The sequence below is a fragment of the Nomia melanderi genome, chromosome 10 (genome assembly GCF_051020985.1).
Source record: "Nomia melanderi isolate GNS246 chromosome 10, iyNomMela1, whole genome shotgun sequence".
Classification (NCBI taxonomy): domain Eukaryota; kingdom Metazoa; phylum Arthropoda; class Insecta; order Hymenoptera; family Halictidae; genus Nomia; species Nomia melanderi.
In genome coordinates, this window is record NC_135008.1 from 9,167,598 (window position 1) to 9,191,349 (window position 23,752).

Below are 23,752 nucleotides of genomic sequence, written 5' to 3' on the forward strand. Positions count from 1 at the left end.
GCTTGACCCCAAGGACTCGCCTCTTTCCGCGAGAAGGACGCTCATTCGTCGCACGTCAGGACCTCGGACGTGTCTCGCCTTTCTCCGCTGTTTCTTTTTCACTTCTCCCGGCTGTGACTTATGAAACCTGGACCCGTATAATTCGCGTGATCGAAGGTTCCCGAAACGTTCATCTTGACGCCGCTGTCACTATGTTTAATGTTACTGTCGCCAGAAAAACGCGGATGACATGGTACCTTTGTCATTTGATCCGTTCGCTTTCAGTTTCATATTGCGATATTGCGGATGATTCGGTGAATCGGTTTTCTTAGAGTCGTTCGAGAATATAGGAATCGCCTCGCGACGGTTTATTCAATCTCAAACTCGTTTGTCGGGTGCTCGACTTAACTGACCTTTCCATGAATGTTCGGTACCGTTTGGTATACACTCTCGTAAACGGAAACGGATTCCCTCGAATTCAATGTTTATCTTGAAATCGAACGAATTGAAATAGAATGTTTGAATTTTGATAGGGCCAATTCTAAAAGTACACGCGCGCGTCGATGTTCTCCAATTTAAACCGCTATCTGTCGTTTGATTTGAGCGCTCCAGCGATTAATCGACTGATACCTGCATTACAATAAAGTAATGACAGGCACGTTCGAGGGACAAAGGCGATAACCATTCCACCGTTGACCGAAGTGTGAATGTCGCTGATCTAAATATCCGTCGCGGGATCGGCCCGCGGCTGTAACGAGCAATTACTCCGGTAAGCGTTCAATTACTCCAGTGTTCAACTTCCCCGGCCCACGCTCGAAACCGGTCTTTCGTTTCGCTGGGCTACTATCTCGCCGGCCAGCCACCCCCGCCCCACTTTTCTCCGTATAACGATCTATTAAACACGGTCAAACACGTTTTAGCGTTTCGCCGAATCACCGTGTAAAACGTGACGCGTAACGGCCGCGGCGGAACGGGATCGACGGGATCGTCGCGTCGTTGGCTACGCCGGCGATTCACTGTCGTGACAGTAAAATCCTTCGTAATTAACGAAGTCTGGTAATAAAGCTGGTGCGCCGTGACCGTCCTCGTAAAACATAGCCTGTTAATGAAATAATTAAGGGGCGATAGATCGGTGCGCGCGGTGGTCGTCCGATGATTCCCTGAACTTTCGGTCGATGGGACCGATAGTCGGCGACTGATAACGTCGTGTATCGTTAGGACGCCTCCGCCCGACGATACGCGCATGACGAATACTAGATAAACGTAAATACTATAGTAGAACCTCGATCGTTCGATTCAACGTTAGAACTACTGTAACAGTTAAAATGGCTGGTTTCGATTCTTTTGTTTCGCAATTATTGATATCTTAACAGCATTGAATATTCGAAATAACCTTGAAAATAATTAGTTCCACTTGAATACTATAATGAATGTCTGAAGAAACTGAAGATAATTTATTGTTACAGTTTTTATAGAGGTTACATATTAATTGTATTAAATGCTTGGTAGTTCTACTATTTGAATAAATGGAGACTTAGGAGGGCATTTTTGAAATTATATTTGTAACATTCGATCGTATATATTCTTGGATTCTAAACTAAGATTTTGGACAATCTAGGTCGCGTATCTTGAGAATATCAGTGGTGATATTTAGGGAAGTATACAGCGGATGTATGTGATCAAGGCGGTGATGAAACATGTTTCTTTGATGCGTTTGTAGTGAAGCTGCGATAGTCGTATGGTTTAGTAGTCGTTTGAATGTTCATGCAGACGAATAAGTGACATGGCGAGTGATTCTGGGGAGGAATTGAAAATACATTGGATTATTTGTACCATTGGTCGCTTTCATCTTTGGTCTGATCGAATATCGCAATTCCACGGTACGACTAACGATGTTATGCGTTATTCTGTTATCTAGATTGGCACTGTTGAAAAAGCTGGCTTGTAATTATGTCTCCGAACGTAATGTCAGTTCAATTATCTTTTTATGGACACGAAACACCCCCGTGTGTACCGTATCATTTCGTCCACCGAAATGATAGAATAACACCGAATGATGATACACAACCTTTACTCCAGTTCGTTTTCGTTAATTTCGTTAATGAAGTATAACAGACGAAAATCCATGTTTCCGTGATTCGTCGGACGGCGAACACCGGACGCGGTTCACGCGCATAGGCGCGTGTTTATTAACTTTATTTTTTATTTTTCGTCGGCCGGGAGCAATCGGGAATTTTGATAACATGCCAATTACCGCCAGTGCACCGCGCCGTGGACGACGGACGCGGAAATTACTTTCACGTGTAAACGAACGTCGCTTTCAGCGATGCATTTGTAACCAGAACGTTTTATTGGAGCCGATACGTCGCGACGTTATTACGGGCACGGTACTAATTAAGCAAAATTTTTCGGGATGCCTGGCGGTCATCTGCGCTTCGATGTTGATTAAACGGCCGGAACGAGAGACAATTCGATTTAAATAAGAACTAATTGTGAGCGTTGCTTTGCCATTACCTATAAGAAGATAATTGAACCTTGCATTTGCTGGATTAACAAGGAAAACATTCGAACTTCGTTCTCGGTTACTGCCGAATGCTCAGAAATTGTGAAATTATCGTAATTCTGATAAAATTTTAAAAACTTCGAAGTATACGAGTGAAATTACAGTATATCTTATTTAATACTCGAACTACCGAATCGTTTCTTTTACAAATATCGAAATGGTACAAGTCAGCCAATTGGATTGCTCGATAGTTCCAGGGTTGAAAGGATTGTCTTCTTTTTGAATTCTTCATTACGCCTTCTGAATCACCGATCGCGCGAGTGCGTCGCTGCGACGTAGTCGCACGAGAGCGCACAGAACTTGAAATTCTCCATGCGTCGCGCGGTGTAATTACCCTTACGCAACGTAATTATGCTCGAAACTTCGGTCACATTATTCTGCACGCCCGGTACCGCCTCGACAGGCGACAATGAGTTGCGTTTGGAAGGATTCCGAGTGACTGCATCCCGAACGCATAATTTGTTTGTTCATGCGTGAGAAATATGGACGCGTTGCAAAGGACGGTTAATAGGGCGACAGTGAACCTATCCACAAACTGGACCAGGTTTGAACTCGACGACTAATTAGTGAGATTTGTATCTTCTTCTTTCTAAGCAACAACTAAATCATTACATGATCATCATTCATCTTCAATTGTTTATCAGCATAGAAACAAATTCCATATGTAAAACTGTAAATGTCCATTCATCGCGAAGTTAAAATATTTTTAACAGTCGAGTTGAATTTCCTTATGATCTTCAATAGAATTTAATGTGAAATCTGTACCACAAATCTGATTTGTCATTATTAATTGACATTTTCACTGTCCACTTTTTGCGATGCATAGGATAGAGAATGTGTTAACAATATTCGATAAGAAACAAATTCTTGTCGTTTCTTGGGAACATTCTTCGATGAAATATTAACTTCACAAAAGATCTGCCAATACGAATCAATCTTAAGTGATACTCAGACACTTTTAAGAAGCAATACAGGGTACAGACTAATCAACGTGCACCTTTCTTGCCCGTGAGCCATAAAGCGAATTCGCTAAACCGAATTACACCTTGTAACCCCTTGGAACAAGTGTCAGCCGAGCCGCGGCATCGTCTTCGAACGAATCGCCGTCCGGAACGCGCCCTGAGCTCCGTTTTCCCTGCGATTCAGCCGTATCGGCATTTACGACGCCTGGCGGGCCGTTTCGCGTCGGAACGACGGCGCTTCTCAATAAAGTGCCCCTTCTTGGTTCACGGCTTCTGGTGACGAATCCTCGGGCCACGGGTGTACCGAAGAAATTTCACCCCTTTCAACCTATACCAACTATCTTCCTGCAAGCAGCAGGGCTCGACGCGAGTGCACGCGGAAACCGTGCTTCCCTGTGATGGTGCCATAAATTTTGTGTATCAGAAAATTTCGTTCGCCAGGAATTACAGGGTAGAATCAATAACTGGAATGTATAAGGCTGTCGACGTGTTTGAAGGGTTGAAAGGGGTTGGATAATAGTATTCAGGTTTCTAAATTGGAGTTATTTAAGGGATTGAAAGTAGGGCGAGTTTAAAAGATAAAGTACACTGTGTTTCTCAGAGGATAGGACTTCACTTTCTCCGAAATAATAGGGGAAAAAATTTGTTAAGCAAGTCTGTTTTCCATATATAGTATCGTGTAGAATATAATGCAGCTTTTAATGTAGTTTGAAAGTTTCTTAATTTTTTATTGGCGTGGTTGGAAAGGTCAGTTATTCAGAGCAGGTGTCAGTAGTTGTCAGTCGAGTTCGTAGTGCTATCGAGCGTTGTTATTCGTGGTCGTCGTTTAGTAATAATAATAGTAGTAGTAATTTTAGCTGTAATCTTTATTTACATATATTTTACACCTTGTATTCCGTTACACTAAATCATACCTCTATACATGTAATTAAACAAGCAGAATCAAATGTGCAAAGTTTTAGTCAAGCAATTAATACATATTCCAAAATACAAACATTCTTACACAGTCTTCATGCGCGGCTGATGGTCTGTTCCAACAATCTATTCTTGAGATTACCTATTATTATTCGGATAATCGACGAACCCTTGTAACTAAAAATTTCAACAGTTTCATTCTATCTCCGGGTGAGAGTATGCGACAATGGCGGCACGCAGCTTTGCCTGGACCCGTGTCACGATCGTTAGTTTGCTGATCGGTTTAACGAGGAATTAAAGGCGCGACGTAAAATCGAGAATAAATGGGAACCGTTCGGGTGCGACCCACTTTTATTCCGTCCGGACACTACGCGCACCAGGCGCACATCGGGGTTTTATGGTGTTCGCGTGATTCATGTTTACGGGGGCCTCCCGGGAGCATGGCCATATCTGACGGACGTTAAGTATGTACGTTTGATGGTAATGTGCTGGACGTGACCGCACTAGAGATCCCGCGGTGAAAGCCGCGCGCGATGATTCCTTTACGTTCTGCTGTTTCTTTCTGTTTCTCGTTTCCCCGCTTTCTGCTTTTTTTGATTTTGGAATGGTCGTCGTTGATCTGTTTCGTGTTCGAATTTTTGGTTGATTTCGGAACGATCCTCGTTGACCCATTTCGAGCTTGAATTTTTGGTTGATTTTAAAATGATCACCGATAACTCATTTCACGTTCGAAACTTTGATTAACTTTGGAACGATCGTCTTTGACTATTCTGAGTTCGAATCTTTTGTTGATCTTGGAACGATCGTATTTTTCTCAGTTCGGAATCTTGGTGTATATATTAAAATGACGCAACGTTGATCCATTGATACCCATCTGGATCCTTTTAACAAGAAAAACAACGCGTGGGACGTCTCCAATACAACAAAGTAACTTCCCAACCCTTCTCACAACGAAAGCACCGAATAAAACATTTCTGAAATGATTTTACAAAAATTTCTAGTTCATCTTAATAAATAACAATATTCTCATAAGTTATCAATATAAAAATGAATCAGATGAAAGAGGCTAAAAAGCGGCAGGGAGGCAACGAGCACAATAATATTCCCTAAATTATTTTCCTCCTATAATTATTTGCCTCCAATTATACCTAGGAAAAATCATTCCATTTGTACTAAATAAAAAATTCCCAAAAAAGACTTCGAGTTTCAAGTCTTCAAGCTATCGATCCACAAGATAGAATCCGCGACTAGTGATTACCGGCGTCGTTATAAATTAGCATTGCGGTGGTCGAGCGGCTCGTAAAGATTAAATATTAAAAATTATACGGAGACAGGCGCGCACACGCGGATATGTACATCCGACCGCGGCGACGTACATATCTGCATATCAACGTAGACGCTGCTTGAGATTCTCTGCGCGGCACGTCGTAGTTACTCGTTGCACTCGGAACTTCATCCGCATTCGCGTGTGCGTCCGACGTCGCCGTAACCCCTGCGAAGCCCGTGGCAAGAGACGCCGCGCGCCGAGACGCCTCAAACAACCCCGGGAACGTGTCCGCGTTCCTCTGTATCGACTTTCCGTCCTAAACTTTCTTAACGCACATCCGGCCGGTATTTTTTGTAATGGCACAGGGCAAAGGTTAGCGCATATTGTACATTTCACATATTTTTTCGGAAATTTGGTTTGAACGCGTTGACTACTGCGAGAAGCTTGAGCTCTCTGTGTGCCTCTTATTCTTTGATATCAGAGATAAATTATTTCGTGTCGCAATACTTAAGTTACACTGTTGTTTGGATGCTAATTAATTTATTATAAGAGCAATTATTATGGAATAATTTTATTCGATGTCGGTGTTCTTATTATAATCGGCTTCAAGCTATTCGGAAGCTTTCTGTCTAGTTTAAGTTTTACTTTTCTATTTTAGATTAAAATTGACTTATCATTCGCTAAAGAAGAAACGTTCGTGTTTTAAGGGAGAAATTATTTCGATTTAAACATTCAAATTTATTTGTTAGAAATTCCAAAGCGGATCTTTTGTAATGAGTTTTATAATTGCGCATGTATTTTCCACGGTAACTGCCTCCATCTGTTTTACTTCATTTTTTTTACAAGCTTCACGCGTCAAGCTGTTCCAGACGGTTCTCGCTAAATTCCCATTCTCCTAGGGCGTGCCGTTCCGCACGGGCACCAATGCTCTTGGTCTTCGAGCGTCAGTCGACCGATGAACTCGTCAATTTTCGGTCCCGGCGCGTGTGAAGCTGTCGACTGGCATACGCGAACTCGATTTCACGAGACTGCGATAGATTGACACTTTCGCGGCGCGACCCTTTTCACGGGAAATATCGCGCGATAGACAGCTCTGCGTTGTTTCCCGCCTGAAAGACCTTGAAATTCACCGCGAATTCAGCGTGTTTCGGTGTTCCCGGAATTTACATCGATACCTCATTCCCGCTTGTCTCTTCGCTTAACCCTTTGCGGCGAAGAATGCGCAATGTATACAAAACCTGTAAATTCTGGCAACTTGTATATCGAATGCTGAAATAATAGAGCGTAAGCAAATTTAGTATTTTCAACATGAAAGTTTAATCTGCACCAATTAATATTAACCACTGCGAAAATCCTCATTTTCGATTTTTCTTGAATCAGAAAAAGCTGATTCCAGATGAAATCAGGGTCGAAAAATACAGAAATAAATTTTCGATTGTATTCTTGACTTAACGATCATTTTACGCGTCTATTACGAATTATTGCCTTGGGGCACGTTTACTGCAGAGCTGGGATACTCGATAAAAACGACGATGAAAGCGAAGAAATACGCTTTTTATTCATTTTATGTACCATATACAGTTTTACTATATTTGAAAGGTTTTATCGTAAAGGGAATAGATAAACGGATTGAATTGCTGTTTGACTATCGTTCCACAAATTATTTCAATTTCAGTTCAGTATCAAAAACTGCAGTCTTTTTTTAGGATACATGCAAATGGAGTAGAATGTATTATAAAGAAACGATATCGTGGGACCGTTTAATCCGAGGTTCCGGAAGCACGGAGGTTTCGAAACGATCACATTCCGACGGGACAGTATTTAAAAGGTACCCGTTTATTGTCTGTTACAGTTTGGACAGAGATCAGCCGTTCACATTCCAGCTGGGAGTCGGCCAAGTTATTAAAGGCTGGGACCAGGGATTGGTTGATATGTGCGTGGGCGAAAAGAGGAAGTTGACCATACCGCCGGCGCTTGGTTACGGCGAGAAGGGTGCCGGAAACGTAATTCCTGGAGGTAAGATTCTCTTCCTTCTTGTTTAACCTCCTGCGCTGAAAAGACGTGTCACGCACGACCAGATTATTTCTGTTCCAAAGTAGCCAATAATATCTTACACGCATCGATAGTCTAGTCGCGTTAGGTGTACTATGTTACTCTGAAATGTATCATTTTATACAGAATGATTAATAAACAAAATTAGTGTATATATCAGCGTGAAATAGGTGAAATCAAAATTCTTCGCGCAAGATTTGTCAAATCTCTAAATTAAATTTCAACGCAAGAGGTAAATCTTCTTAGGACTCTAGCGTAACCTAACTTTTTTATCCTTTTCATATGTAATTGATTTTTATATGCTGATTTACACAAAAAATAAATGCCTTTTACGCTAAACAAAATACATTATACAATAAATTATGGAAAAGACGTGAAGTTATCTTTATTTCTTAAGAAAATTGTGTGAATTTTGATGAGTGTTTTTGAAAATACATATCTTCCGAGGTATTTCTAGATGGTAGACAATAAAATGATATGTTATTAAGAGGATTTAAATACTTATATATATTTTTTATTATTTCGGAGAAAATATTATATAAATAATAATGAACGAGAATAATACAAGGTATCAATCGTTTAAATGAGTATTTATAAATCAATATTATATGTAAATTCCCGAACAATAACTGAAATTTCATATTTATTTTAAAATCAAGCATTCGTTGCACTCTAGAGAGAAATTTCGCTTCTATACCATTATTGGAGGTTATTGCATCTTTGAAACGATCGGTTTTCATTTTTAGAATACAAATAAGTTTAAAATCGAATAACTCTGGACCATCGATGAAATAAAATTTTTAATTAGATCGCAGGATCGAAATGAATTGAGGATAAAGTTCAACATTTGCGAGGCCGCGAGATTTTCTTTAATCATTATTAACAGAGACGGATGAAAAGAAAACATGGAAGAAGCAGAAGGGTACGCTCCTATTTACAGAGAAAATACTGTTGGCGTTTCTGTACCAATGTCTCATTAAATTTGATTTTACTTTAAACGTTACTCTTCCGTTTGAACGCTATGTTATTGCAGTAAGCGCGAAATTGAATTTGTAATGTGCTAACGTTCATAAGATAGAGACCAACCGTTTTTATCACTAGATTTTCAAAATCCATCAGTTCGACAGATTGAATTTTATAACCGTTATTTGGCAAATATTTGCATTGATTTTGATTCATGCAATTATACGAATATGTTACCTGAATAGTCTATTTTTAAATTCCTAATTTCAAAGATCTAAACGGAGGAATATCAGTTTCTCCAGGAATAACAGAACACAAACCGCACAATAAACGTCTGTAAACCTATCTTTATTATTCGAATTCGAGTACCAACTGTGGTCTCCAAAGGTAAAACCATTTTTATCAGACCGTCGATATTATTTAAATTAATTCCCCATTTCGCTTAGAGTAACTCGAAACTCTGCAATGACGACGCTTCAATGAACCTCAACGAAAGTGAAATAGTTCCGCAACGCCACCGGCTATATTCTATTGAAATCGTTAATTGAACGGACATTTCTCTCATATGAAAAAATAATATTTACGCGCAATTTATCGTTCTACCAATGGTGAAACAATAACTGTTTGCCGAGCGAGCACAATAGTAGTTAACGGCTATAGAAAAACACAATAAAAACCCATTGTCCTCTGTTATTAAAAATTTCACGCGTAAGCAGCCGTTGACGTGGCCACGTCATTTCCTGGCTAGTTACATTCATTTTGTATTCCCAAAAACCCTCTCCCGTATAACATTGAATTCATTATTCACTTTCGTTATTATATTTCAACTTCCCCACAAAATTGGCAGTTCAAATTTATTAATAGACACTCCATAAAACCGTTACCAAATTTCATTCTCGTCTAAAGTTTCTTGAAAAGCCATTGTAAAAATTTGAAGTTGAATATTTCGTTTCCAATAGAATACAATGAACGCCATAGAACTACAAACATGATATTGTAAAACAATATTTTTAGTTTTCCTTTTTTTTTGATACTGTACCTATGTTCAAGCGTAAATCGCGCAAAAGCGCTGCAGAACTGCAGCACTTCTAATTTTAACTTCATCGATAGCAAATGATATCTTTCACATATAATTTGTTTTGTAATTTCTACCATAATTTTTATGTTGTATCCAATATAGTGTAAATATACCGAATACGCTGTATTTACAGTATATATGTATACCTCGAAAGCTGCAGCCACAATTTTTACCCTTTGCAGACGAATGTTAACATTTTGTCGATGTCAAACCTACACATTCTAACAGTAAGTCGCAAACAAATTACTTAATTACTCAAATAGCAAGATACCAGCACACAATTTCCTTCTTCTCTGTTATTTAACCCTTTGACTGCGGCGCACGCTCGCGGAGAACCATCAATACAGTCGGCGCGAAATTCCTATGCCAGTCTCTGCGATTAGTTGTCCACTGACCAAACTGCACATTCCCTGAATTTCAATTGGTACTTGAATACAAAGAAAAAGATCCAAAATTTATAATCAGCAATAAATTTAATTTACAATTTTAACATAATGCTAATGAAGATAATATAAACTGCTGTACGTAATCAAAGAATGACGAAAACGATTTAATAATCAATTTGTGTGTAATATATTCTAAAACATGGATCAATGCATAAACCTACATCGCATTCTCTGCATTGATAGAAAAATATAGAGGGCCAAACGGTTAAACATCTGATATATATAATCTGGCTTCATTTGCTAATTATACTTTAACACGTTGAATGCTACACGATTTTATAAAGTAGAATACCCAAAATGGGAAAAATATAATATCAAATCATTTCATTGAATTGCGTTATTATTGTTACACGTTCATCCAGCTGAATGTCACCGCATTAGATAGCATTATTTATAATGTAGAAATGTTTTCAAATAATCATCGTTTAATTCAGTGAACTGTAGTAATTCGATTCCATCACCGGTGACCCCGTATGGCGTTCAACGTGTCAATCAATCTCCGTCGTCAAAGGATCCACGAGCCACCAGTCTCCGTTGCGCTCCGGTTAGCAGCTGAAACAACGAAAAAACGTTTGTCGCGGCCATCTTGATTTGGAAAAACAAGGGGAAGAGTTATAGGCTCGGTGGAAAAATCCGGTCGGCTTCCGCGAACGATTACGGAAACGTCCTCAATCATTACCGAATCCGTTTATCGGCTGCCAAATGTATTCTTCCCGCGGAACAATGGCCGCGCTCGCGCGGAGACAAAAGGTAGCGCTCTCCATAAAGCTGCGGAACACTTTCAGCGAAAGATATACGCGGATCGCGCGGCGGGCTCGCGATTTATCTAACACAGGCTCCCGAAAAAATGAGCGTCGCGCCAGTCGATGTTGATCCGGCCGAAAGCCGGACTCGGATAGCGGTGCTCAATTTAATGGTTGACGCTTTATTGGACTTCCATGCAATTGCATTTTTTCCTTCCTTTTTTTCCAACCTCGTCTTTCTTCCCTCCCTTCTTTTTTTTTTTTTTGCTCGTTCCCGATTTTGTTACTAACGATCCCTTTTGTATCGATTCCGGCGGCAAGCCTCGTTCGTTTCCCCTTTGGGAACCATTGAGTCCCGCGGATGGTTTTGAAGAGAGTAAGTAGAGATGCGTCGAATTCTATTAAACTGTCGCGAACGGGATTTCTCTTTTTATTGAACGCTGTCGATCATTGAGCGGCTTAGTATATTAGTGGTGTACCTATTACTTTCGAGTTGTCGGGGGGAAAGGTTTTGTGAAATGTTATTGGATTTATTAAGTACTGGTGTTACTATTATTGATATTGATAATTAGTAATGAATAGTATTATTAATAACATTTTATTGAACGAAATAATCGTGACCTACTATTCCTGAGTTCTCGAGAGAAGAAATTTCTTTGAAATATTCGTAGATTAACTATATTGCAATTGCTGGAATTAATAATTAATAGTAATTGATATTACTAATAGCACTGTGCTACTGGTATTTAATTAATATCAATTTTTCGGAGGCAGTTCTTTGAACTTAATACATCTTCAAAGGCAAGGGATATCTCTTGTTTTTAATATCCGAAGCTTGTACTTGAGGATCGACAGAAAAGGATAACGAAAACAGCAATAGTCTCCAGGCACGGTGAGAAATTTTTCATAGTGTTTGTAGGTCGAGGCGTGCCGTGTCTGCGGTTCTTTGTTGCGGAAGAACGTCTAATGAGAAGTTACAATGTTCGAGGGCTTTGCCGCTTGGGCCGAGGTAAATGCGGTTTACGCGTTTTATGGTTAATTAACTTCTTCACCAGGCAAGACGAGTTTTCTGGTAGCTTTACTTGGAAAAAAGAGGAAGAGGAGAGAACGACGAGCGGAAAAGAAATTATTCATCCAGAAATGTTTGCGCATCTGCCGCGATATTTGTCGAAGTTCGTTAACTCGTAGCCGGCAGCGTTTTTCATCGGTTTTCGCCACGTATCTTTGCAAATCGCTCACCGCTGGCGTAATTATACAGTCAAGGGATTAGAGGGAGGAAACGAATTTTTTCGCTTGAACATTATTCAATTTTTTAAGCCCGGTTGATCCGATTACCTATTGCAAATCGGATAATACGCCCCAATTCGACGTGCTTGCGCGAATTACGTTACCAGTCGGCCTCCCAATGCTCGATGATCGAGCCGCAGGGCTCTGCGTTTCGAAATTGCGCAATGATGCGGATCCTCGCGTTGATCCGCAAAGAGCATCGAACATCTAATTTCGCTTATCAGGGATTATTTACTAACTCTTCGAACTGTTAAGGGAATCAATGAATTTCTAATCAATTTTCAACGCGAGACGCGAAGTAATTATACAAGCGATGTAACGAATAAACACAGTCGTGCTCTCGGCGGATAATTTTCAATTGCACCGGGCAGCCGGAAGGCTGAACACAATTTCATTCGAACTCGTTCCTTTATCGATGTTTCGTTCCTCGGACAGCAACGGAATAATTAATTTCTACATTATTTCGCTGGCTTCCTGCTCCAGTACCTAAACGCTTGCCTTATAATTGTCTACTAATTGGACTCACAGGAAATGATGTATCGTTAACTATTTTCTAAAACAGTCTCATCCCTATTTCTATTCATGTGTGCGTCAAACATAGTCGTTCCTTCGTTTTATAAAACAGCATTGCAAGCTCCGATAATCAATATTAAATCTTGTCTAATATGATTCATGTATAATTGCTTTTCATACGAGTTACAAAAAGTGAGTTATATATACTTTCCTTATTTTCAGCCTCGCGGCTAGAAACAGTACTCAGTTTTCACATCCTAATTTCAAGCTATCTTATCCTCTTATACTTTCATGCTTTCACCCTGCCAGATATTGCTCACACTCATACAAAGAGTGATTTATAAAGACCACAAATAGCAAAAGAAACGTCGAGCGCAGAGTTAAAGTTTTTATCACAGGTCTGATACCACGACGGGCTGACGGCTAACACCTTGATCAATTCTGGCGAAGTGCAATCAACGTAAGGGTGAAGCGTGGAAAACATATCCAGTCGGGACCCAGAACGAAACATAGTTTCTCGGCCGACAGCGAGCGGCGGCACGGTGTTGGAGGAAATTGCGCGCGAAGAAAAACGAATTTTGAGTCCGTTCGACGTCGATGTCGCGAGCAACGACAGCGAGAAACTTCCTGCGACGTTCAGCCATTGCCTGATTCGATTTTCCGAACGGGAAACGAGGCTCGTTGCTCTCGAGCGCGGGAACGTTGTCCGCCGCATTAATCGCGCTCGTATAAGTAGTGAATTATTGGCCGGCATATTTCATTAGGGCCGGCTTAATCGCTGTGGGACCCTCTCCATAATTGATATCGAGCACACGCGTGTGCGCGCGAATCGGACGCGTACGCCGGAGATTCGATTTGCCATTTCGAGCCCCTATCAATGCCGCCCGGAACCGGGAAAAAATTCGCCGGTCGCTGTAACGTTGATCCGCCCTTAGCGGGCCGAATGATTCGATCAACGACCAATTGTTTATTTTATTCCGTTCGGCGTGACGGGCGAAACTACACGTGGTGAGCTACTGAAATAACATTTCAGTCGCTCGGTAGCCAATGCGGTTAAATCCATTTTTTTTATATTCTCTGATTTTTGTACATTTCAATGGAATAAGTGATATCCTTTCTAGTTATTCGGATTTACTCGTTTCTTCGTTTTTTTCTAGGTCAGGAAGCACTTCTTTTGTGAAGCTTCTGAATATGTTTGTAGAATAATTTCAGATGCCATTAATTTCCTCAATTTTTTGTTTCTGGAGCAAGGCTTCTGAGCGACTTATTTCGATAGGGGTTTCAAATGTTAATACCGAAAATTCAAAGTATTTCGTTTATCATTTTCTGCATCGCAGTGTTATGTAATATTTCTATGAGTGAATGTAATTTAGATTATGAATGGAAGGTTCATGTTACTGCAAGTGGAAACTTAGTTTTCTACAATTTATTTCGACGTTTCCGGTTATACGAATGCCACGCACAAGAAATATTCATTCTAACGAAATACTATATATCAAAGAAAGCCGGCTGCGATGTGAACATTTTTTATAGAACCGTTTTCATCGAACCTATCATCGCCCTAAGCGGAATATCACGGCACACATTCCTACGGGTTAAAAATGCATTCGATTCGCTGTTTAATTGCGTTATCATTCTTCTGGCCGGGAACGAGTGACGTTAATCAATTTTTCGTCGATATTCTTCGTCGTCGTTCGTTCGGGCGGAATGACTCACGATCGGCAGTAAATGTCACCGGCAAGGGGTCCGTCATACGTCATCGATACAGGGTCCAATCGCCGGACATGTTATTCACCCTGTCCGTGTACGGGCGCAGGGTGGGGGTAGACTCATAGATAGTCGACGGGCAAATAACAGAAAAGCCGCGGGAATCGTCTTTCGTCAGCACTGACAGAGACGTATTGGATTTTTATTGGGTTTCGGGCAATCAATGCGGTCGTCGCGTGTCCTCTGCCCCACGGGTCGGTGAAACATAATGGAAAATCAGGAACTCCAGAAGACCGTCTCCCCTCTTCTCATCGGTTCCTAGTTCAGGATGTGTTTTAGCAGCGTTGTTCGTAAATCGGTAACCACCGGTGATCAACCGCCTGCTTCATAATTAAACTGCGAGTTTTCAGGCGTTCGTGAGAAATTTGGTAATCCAAAACTACATAGAATGTACACGAGAAGATGTACGAATTATGGAAAATACATTCTTCACATCTTTTAGGAGAACTGATTTATTATCGTAATTCCGTTTTCCAATTATAGGTATATTTAAAATGTCGATTTTGTAGGAAGATTCGCAGTTTATTTATAACGATGGTTCATGCATGTGGCGAAAATTCTTAATTAGATATTCCACGACTCGAAACGACCCATGGAAAATAATATTCCGCGCTCATGAATATTAAACTTTTACCGTGAATGTATTTACATATGGAATTAATCTATTGCTTTCTTTCCTCTGCCAGAATGATATTAATAATTATTACCTACGTAACGAAATGATTCAGAAAGTAAAGAATTATATCAAATCGCCTATATTCTTCATGAGACAAAGTCAACAATCGAATTCTCGGTTCTTACGATTCTTACGCATTTAATTTATGCAACGTTATTCTCTTCATTTTCCTTTTACACTTCCAACGATGGTAAATTTACTATATTTGATTTAAAACGCATTCAATTAATTCACTTACATTTACTTATGTTTGATCGAAAATTCATTTCATTTATTTTCTATACATTTATATTATATTACATCCATTACTTGCATTTAATGTAAAATTCACTTAATTTACTTACTTATATTTACGTATACTTGTATTATCTCTATTACATTCAGTATTTACATTTCATATAAAATTAACACACTGAAATTCGACACTCGCCGCCGAGGAAATCGGTCTAATAAACTCGACTTTCATCCCGCTTTCGACGCCATCCGTGGAAGCGGTTCTTCCTAGACGCACCGCGCCGGTTTAAATCGAATGCTCCCATCAGCTTGTGCACACATTGTTCAAAGTTCCCAGCGGCTAGAAAGCGGAAAGAAAGTTAACGACATTGGACGGGGACCGATTATTCGCTGCGTTCGCGCGTCATATTAATTCCCAGCCGGCTAGCGGCCTGAAAGGGTAGGGGGTGCGATTATTACAGCGTTTTACGGTCGACGCTCGGAGAACTACAATAAAAAGCGCGGATCGTAGCCGGGGCTCGACGTAATTAGCGAGAAATAAATTGTTTAATTTAACGTTTCATTTCGCGGTATTATTCGAAACTCGCGCCGCTGGAAACGGGTAATTACAAAATCTCATCGACGCGACGCGCTCGACGTTCGATCGTTAAAACGGTGAATATAATTTTTACATTGACGTTGAGTGCGAAACGTGTAATTTCACGCGCGGTGAAATATGAGGCAATAAAAAAATAGCGTCATATACGAGAAAAGAGAGAAAAAAAAAGAAACCGTACAGAGAAGCCTAGTACACCGTTGCGAGTTTAACGATTACGTATTTCTGATTTCAGGCGCGACGCTGTTGTTCGATGTTGAGCTGATCAACATCAGCGACTCGCCGCCAAGCACCAACGTGTTCAAGGAGATCGACACCGACCACGACAACCAATTGTCCCGCGAGGAGGTGAGAGCAATGGCAAGATCATTTTCGATTTTCTTTTCTGAGGGTCGCTTCAGGTGACGGTGACCACACTCGGACCTAAATGTTTGATAAACGTTCAAACTTCCTAACCCACGAGCGTGTAATTAGATGCGCGTTAACTTCGCTAACGACCGACCGTTTTTAATTACGAGGACCTCAAAGCACGCAATTAGGAAATTTCGTCTGGTGCCATTAACAATGCCCGACATTATTTTTTGCTTCTAATTAAAGGAGTCGAACTTCATAGTTAAGATCGTGTATATCATGTAGACTTTGACAATTTCAGGTAACAGTTCTTGTCCAATGCTTTTTGTTAATGAAACGCTTTCTTTTATCTTTACGGGGGGAACAAGGATATTCGAAATTCAACGTTGAGTGAATTACGGTCACAGTAAAATGGAAGTGTAACTTTGCGGGCTAATATTTTTCCACGTTCGTATCAGTTTCGTTCGCCGACGTTTAGTTTGGTTTATCGGCTTCGTTTGGCGTATCAAAATATTTTTGCCGAGCGAATCAAAGGACAGGCCAATCGCTGCGCCCCGGGTCGACAGGTTTATCTACGCGTACAAGTACAATGGGATTAACGTCTGCAGATTTTGCGCGCAAATTGAACGCGTTCTTTTTTTCGTAATCCGAACATTGCCATCGTATTCTATGTTTTTAGCATTCTCATCTGTGATGATACCTTTCCTTTAATCGCTGCGATACGTCGCGAATTGTACTGATTAATAAATTCTGAACGTGTGCCGCTAAAAATTAAACAAAAATTTACCGTAATTGTACTTTCATTGTTCCATGAATATATATGTATTGACGTAATTAAGGTAATGCCCCGTGATTTGTTCCATTAATAAGCTACAGTATAGAAACGTTCCTTATCTTGTAAATACATGCACGCATGCGCACGCAAATTAACAAATTCTAAAAATGTATATCATATTAAGGTATCCCTTGAGTATTTAGTGTAACAATGATTTTTAACTCTAGACAAATCATAAGTAACTTAAGAATAATGTAAAGGCAGTAGATAGTTTACTAAGCATGATTTATAAGTAAATATCTAATCCTTTAGCAAACACTTTACCGATCGCTTATTATAAAAACTACATTCGTCAGTATATACCAATATTCGTAAAAATCCACGTATATCGTTATTATTCCAATTTCTTTTACTTCAAAGCAGTCTAATTTTAATAAATCATCGATCAATAACCGTTTTAATGAATAAGCCTACTAATAAGCTTCCGATCGGTAAAGGTTTAATACAAACCAACGAAAACGGTAGTGTTGTAAAAAGCTCGAGTCCTTGGAGGTGCAAACCTTAAAGTCGGAGTCTTGAAGACTTCGAATACTATGAAACTCTAATTTCAAAGCCTCAATCTTAAGATTAACCTTCGAAACTTCAAAACTTTCAAAGCTCAACATTACATGCTGTTTTCTAAAAGATCCAACAAAGATAAATATTACTCAATTCTTCCGAATTCAAATGAAATATTATTCTTTCCTTATGAATAATTCTACTTCAGAGCAAGCATAGACATAGAACACATCTAAAATATATATTTTTCCAATGAATTCAACCGCGAAATATTCGTATCAGTTATATCTCAGCGGTAAATCACAGAGCAAGTGGTTAAAAGTCTTCAACGCTCGAAACTTTGTACCCAAACAACCGACCGTTGAATGCTTCAGCTCCCACAGCTCCGAGCTTGAGCTCCGGTAGCTGAAACTTTCAAAGGTCAAGACTCATTTTTACAACACTGCGCCCCAAACAAAACTCAACCTCTAACACCATATTTCTCGCGCAGATGAGCGAATACCTGAGGAAGCAGGTGATCGAGGCGGAGCAGGGCATCGAGATCGCGGACCACGACAAGCTGGTCGAGGAGATCTTCCAGCACGAGGACAAGGATAAGAACGGTTTCATCTCGCACGACGAGTTCAGCGGGCCGAAGCACGATGAGCTCTGAAGTCATCGTGCCGCGTCGCCGCGTCTCCGTGCACCGCGCCGGCCTCATCGTCGGCGTCGTGCGCCGCGCCACCACGTGTTCGCCGCCTCGCCGGACCCAGCCGGCTCGTCCTGTCCGGTCCGCGACCACCGTTGAACGCGAAGCCTGCCCCGGTGTGTGTGCCCAACGTCGATCCGTGTTTCTCTCCTCGTCCGCAAGGACCCCAGGGTTCGGGAGGAGCCCCGTGACTCCGCCTCGCGATGTACTGAAAAACAGTTCGCCGAAAGAGTCCCGGGCCCACCCGCGAGAAGAGAAGCGACCGGGGAACAGCGGACCTCTACTTCGACCGGGGATTTTCTCTCGCAACGCCGAACCGACACGACGCGACGAACGCGCGCAGTGCACTGCGCCTCCGACGCGTTCCTCGCTTGGAAGCCGACGGTTTTATTTTCCCATTTTTTCTCAATGATCCCAACGCCGAATCGAGACCAGCCAGTTCGAGAAAGGAACTTTCGTGGAACGAGTCTCTCGGTCGGTCGCGAGGGGGAATTGATAAACCCGAGAGTTCTTCGGTGTTCCTGGACCAGTCGTGTTGGCCGATGCTGGAGGGGCTAGGACAGACTTCTTTTGGTGTTCTCCGATTGCCGATGATTCCTCCTGTTGAACGAAGAGCTTTCATAGCCACGGGGGAGATCGGACGTGTATTCGAAGCGGGTTCCTCGGGTTCCCGGCCGGAGGAGCATTCCTACAGCCGCGATGATCCCCCGCGAACGGGGGTTGGGTAGATTCTTTGCGATTCGAGCGATTGAAATCCTGGTGCGGAGCGAGGCTCTTCTACGCGGATCATCATTGTATTGAATATACATATAAATATATATATTATATATATTATTAATACTAGGATAGCGTTAATTAAACCGCATCGCCGTAAACGGTGCTAATGAATCACGCGAATCGTTCTGTCCCCCTTTCGAACGCTTTTTAATCCACCCCCGTTTACTCTGAACACATTTCCTGTTTGACGCTTTGCCTGTCGATGATCGTTCGATGGTTCGTTAATAAAGAATATTTCTTAAACAATCTCTCGATGGTTTGTTTCCTTTTTTCTGGATATCCTTTCTTTAGTTATGTTATTGATTCTTTGTGAATGTTATGGGGTTCAGTAAATTAACTTTAGTATCTGACATCCAGTTTCTTAAACAATTTTGGCATTGCGCGTGAATTTTTTGGATGTTTCACGATATTCTTGGTAACGGAAGGATAAGTACTTGTTCATATGTATATTACTGACGTCGAGAAGTCTGTTGCAACTGCGTTAACGCAAAGCGTCAAGTACGAATTGTACACAGGCAATTCCCTTTTCCACGATCGTCGAAACGCTCCCGTATCCCCAATTTTCCTCGCATCACCGGCGTTCTTGGCCACGAATATCACGCGAGAGGCGCGTTACAGGACTGGATGAGTGCCGCGAGCCAAGGAGGACGTAATCGGACGCGAAACGCGTGGTGGAGATGAACGGCGGTCGCATAAAATACGACGCGATCATTTTTTCCAACGATCGTCGCTATCATTATAACACACTTTTAACTGATACGTTTTTATTACTACATTATATTGTATGTTGTTAAAGTTGGACGAAGGTTAATAATAAATCGTGTGTCTCGAGCACAGTTTGTTATACACGGTGTTCTGTTTGATTCGGGGACCATCCGAGACCTTCCCCTATCCTGGATCTTTATAGCATTACAAGAAAGAATGGCGAAGAAACACCACGTTTTCCGAATATATTGAACTGAGGTTTAATTCGAGTAATTACTGAAATAAACGTTTCGCTTATTTTTTTATTTAATTTGTTACTAACTTAGATTCACTCAGTTAATATTTAATATTTATGTAAATCGTAATATTTGGGGAATAATGTGAATAAAGTGAATTGTTCCAATATTTGTTACTTTATTTGACATTTAGTTTCGTTCGTTGTATAATTTCATCAGAAAAATAAACATGTTTCATTATAGAGTGTGGAACCTCTGAAAATGATTAACTCCCGTTTTCGACAGCGTAGCGTTCACATTAAGAAATTCCAATAAACCATATCCGGAGATAATATCTACATAAATTCCGAAGTCAATTCAAGAATCTTCGCTCATTACCGCCAATCGTTACTTCATTTCTTGAGTAAACGTTTCCGAACTTAATTGCAACCGCAACGGAACCATTAATTAACAAACAACACGTCGTTTAACCTCTGTTTCAATTAAAAGTTCGAACCCGTTGGAGCATGGATGGCATGTAAATGGTTAATTAAAAAAATATAAAGAGCGGACCGGTCCGTTTTACTCCGTTGCGCGGGAAATAAACGCTAGCCACCGCGAACTTACCTGCTCCGTATTTTGCAATACGTTCAGATGTACGAAATCAGCCTACGAATGAACGAGCATTGGAAACGGTGGAGGAACAGGGGCGCGGGAATACTCAGAACAACACGTAGTTGCTGCTCGCAATTTTATTTCAATTCATTTCCACAGTAAATTACAATGATTGCGCGCGCAACGCCGCGCGCGGATAATAAGGTGATGATTAAGTTAATTAAGATCGCTCCTCTCGTCGAACGAATCACACCGTTTTACAGATTCTTGTCGTTTAGGTATCGAGGACTCACTACCTACGCAACCGGTGAATTAACATCATTCAGCGCTCGTCTACTCTTCAATATCGTACGAAAGATACGATCACGCAGGTGAGTGTCGCCGGTAGCATCATTATTATCCAACGACTTCGGGACGTTTCATTCTTTTCCTTTTATTCTCTTCGAACTCCACGGGATATCGAAATACGCATCAGAATAGTTTAGAAGCTCGTTCGAGGCACACGCTGATACGTTTGTCTGTTCTTCGCCTCTGTCGTTCGAACTTACCGGCGCAGCCGCCCGACACAATGGCTACCGCTGTCCATTCTGGAACCGTCCACCATTGTCCGCGCTTGTAACATGGATTTCAACACGTTCCGTGCCACGTGAGCCACCGATACAGTTCGCGGTACACGTGAAACGCGCGAGCCTTATCGATCGTTCGCTAAGATTCAACTTGCCTATCATACGAAATAACCGTATCTAATTAGTCGTAATGTTTCAGCGCGAAGCTCTCTAAAGATTTGTTTCGGGAACTGGTATGAAAAGTTGAAACAAAAAATTGCTTGAATTATTCGAAATCTATTGATCCCATGAAAATCATAGTTTTAATTGTATTTGAATGTAACTCCAAATTATCGTATTATAATAATTTGGCTTTGGTTCCGATATAATTGCACAAGAAAATATGAAGATGAAGCTATCATTCACGAGACTATAAACATCATATTATGAAAATAAATGGTTGTTATATTCAAAATAATGATAAATGAATATTATTTTGAATTGCGACGCAAACAACGCGATGTGTCTTCCTTAAGAAATAAAATCCTTCGTGATTCTTAAACCCTCCCTCACGCCTTTTCATTTCCCGTATCCGCGAACCGTGACACGAAGCCGCGCGACACAGAGTGGCTCGCGAACTTTAATAACATTTTCATATCATGCAACATGCAACGGTGAATTGATTCAAGGCACGCTCGAAAAATATCATCCCCCTCCCCTCCTGGACCTTAGCTCGCCCGCGAAAACTGTCACCGCGGAAGACGCATTTGAAAACTTTCTATCCGCTTGGTTTTCCATTTTTCGTCGATGCGTTCGATCACGGTCACCGGAAGTCGCTCCAGTCGCTGGGACGTGTTCCTTTACACTATTTTTACCGAAAGTGTCAAGACACACCTTTTCAAATGTGTATTCAAAATTATTTTCCAAGGTTAATCATTTCTTCGCAATGGACTTTTCGACTTTTCTCATGACGATTATAAAATTAATTATATATCGGAACAGTAAAAAAGTCAAATAAAGGGAAATGGTTAACTTGGAAAATAATATTAAATTAAAATTTGGAAAGGTGTCTTTTGACGTCTCCGATAAAGATACAGTTAACTTCTTTGTTATTCGTGGAAGATTCTTTATGGCAGGATTCTCATGTTTAGAATATAATGCACCAATAATGAATTCATTATACATCCGACTAATTCAATCTCGATTCACGAGGTCAGAAAAATATATTGAAATTTAATTGTATCAGTATGTTATCGGAATAAATATTGTATCGTTTATTGGCGCGTTTGTTATATTAAATAGCGATTATAGTCTGCTACATTTTCTTGAACCCCTTGCCTTACAGCTAGTTGGAATACTACCCTTATCAAAGTCATATTTAATAATTTGCTACAAGGAATAAGTATTTCATGTTAAATATAAAGGACAAATAATATTCACGTTCATAAAATACAACTTGAAACCTTCGACTCGATATCACAAGACAAGGGGTTGATATTACAGAAACTATTACAGTCAAACGTGAAATGCATAAACGAACATTTCGATAGGTCAAAATTGGCCCCTTCGGTTTGTCAGTTACAGTGGAACTTCGATTATCCAATTTAATTGGGGACTAACATGTATAAAGTCTTCGAAAGAAAACTTTCAAGTTACGCTTGCAAAATTCGATTGCATATATCTCGTGGTACAATATAAGAATCTGAATTATTTCTACTACTTACTACGAGGTCCTACTGTATTCGAAAATATTATGCGTAATACGATCGGCAGTCGTAGTATCTTAATAGATTCTGTCTTAGTAGGTTAAATAACTTTCGGATCTCAATTGTCATCGAGGGAAGAACGAACGACAGAGCGCGACAGAATCGAAAAATAGAATCGACAGCCTCGGATGCTCGTCCTTGGCAATTTATTTATTTAATTATTAGTATGTTTAACGTGTAACCTTGGGTGTATTCCTCGGGGTTCGTCGTGGACCGCTGCATCCTGGGGCCATGTCGTCGACGTCCGATCAAAGGTTCGATGATCGTGCTGCTTTTCCCCCTTCCTCTCTCCATATTTCTTCTTCATGGACGAGTTACAGATTTCGAGTTTTATCACAGTCAGTAGCCCTTGATGTAGGCGGCGATGTGCTTCTTTTCCTCTTCCGAGAGGCCGTTCTTCAGCGTTCTACGCACTGCGGATCACACGTAAATGATATTCAATATGTAACGAAGCAGTGAACCGACACTTTGTCAGCCGATATATCTGTCACGAAAGCCTTAGCTGGCGGCACGGATCTTCTACCAAGACGAGAATGAAAGTAACAAACATCGTTCCATCGGTTCTAATGAACGAAAGAATAGAAAGAGGAAAAATGGTAAAAGATGGATCGAAATACGAAAGAATAAATATTTCAAAGGAATTTGAAAATGATTCGGAGTTCTGTTAATGGCAACCAGCTACGGACTTTATAACGCAGACACACGTCAGCGGCTGGC

General features: G+C 40.7%; 2 protein-coding genes across 8 annotated transcripts in view; one reads left to right on the forward strand and one right to left on the reverse strand.

Annotated features, from left to right (window-relative positions):
- Fkbp14 (peptidyl-prolyl cis-trans isomerase Fkb14) overlaps positions 1–20,035 on the forward strand; it is a 110,140-nt gene extending 90,105 nt beyond the window's left edge. The window contains exons 2-4 of one of the 2 annotated variants that reach the window (XM_031982960.2): positions 7,539–7,702; positions 16,276–16,400; positions 18,215–20,035. In XM_031982960.2, coding sequence (XP_031838820.1) covers positions 7,539–7,702; positions 16,276–16,400; positions 18,215–18,376 — 451 coding nt within the window. In that variant the 3' untranslated portion in view covers positions 18,377–20,035. The remainder of the gene's footprint in view (positions 1–7,538; positions 7,703–16,275; positions 16,401–18,214) is intronic. The other variant, XM_031982961.2, reaches the window with a different exon arrangement.
- An 811-nt stretch (positions 20,036–20,846) lies between these two features.
- Fhos (Formin homology 2 domain containing) overlaps positions 20,847–23,752 on the reverse strand; it is a 231,842-nt gene continuing 228,936 nt past the window's right edge. For all 6 annotated transcript variants that reach the window (XM_031983115.2, XM_076371721.1, XM_076371720.1 and 3 more), the window contains one exon: positions 20,847–23,448. In XM_031983115.2, coding sequence (XP_031838975.1) covers positions 23,375–23,448 — 74 coding nt within the window. In that variant the 3' untranslated portion in view covers positions 20,847–23,374. The remainder of the gene's footprint in view (positions 23,449–23,752) is intronic.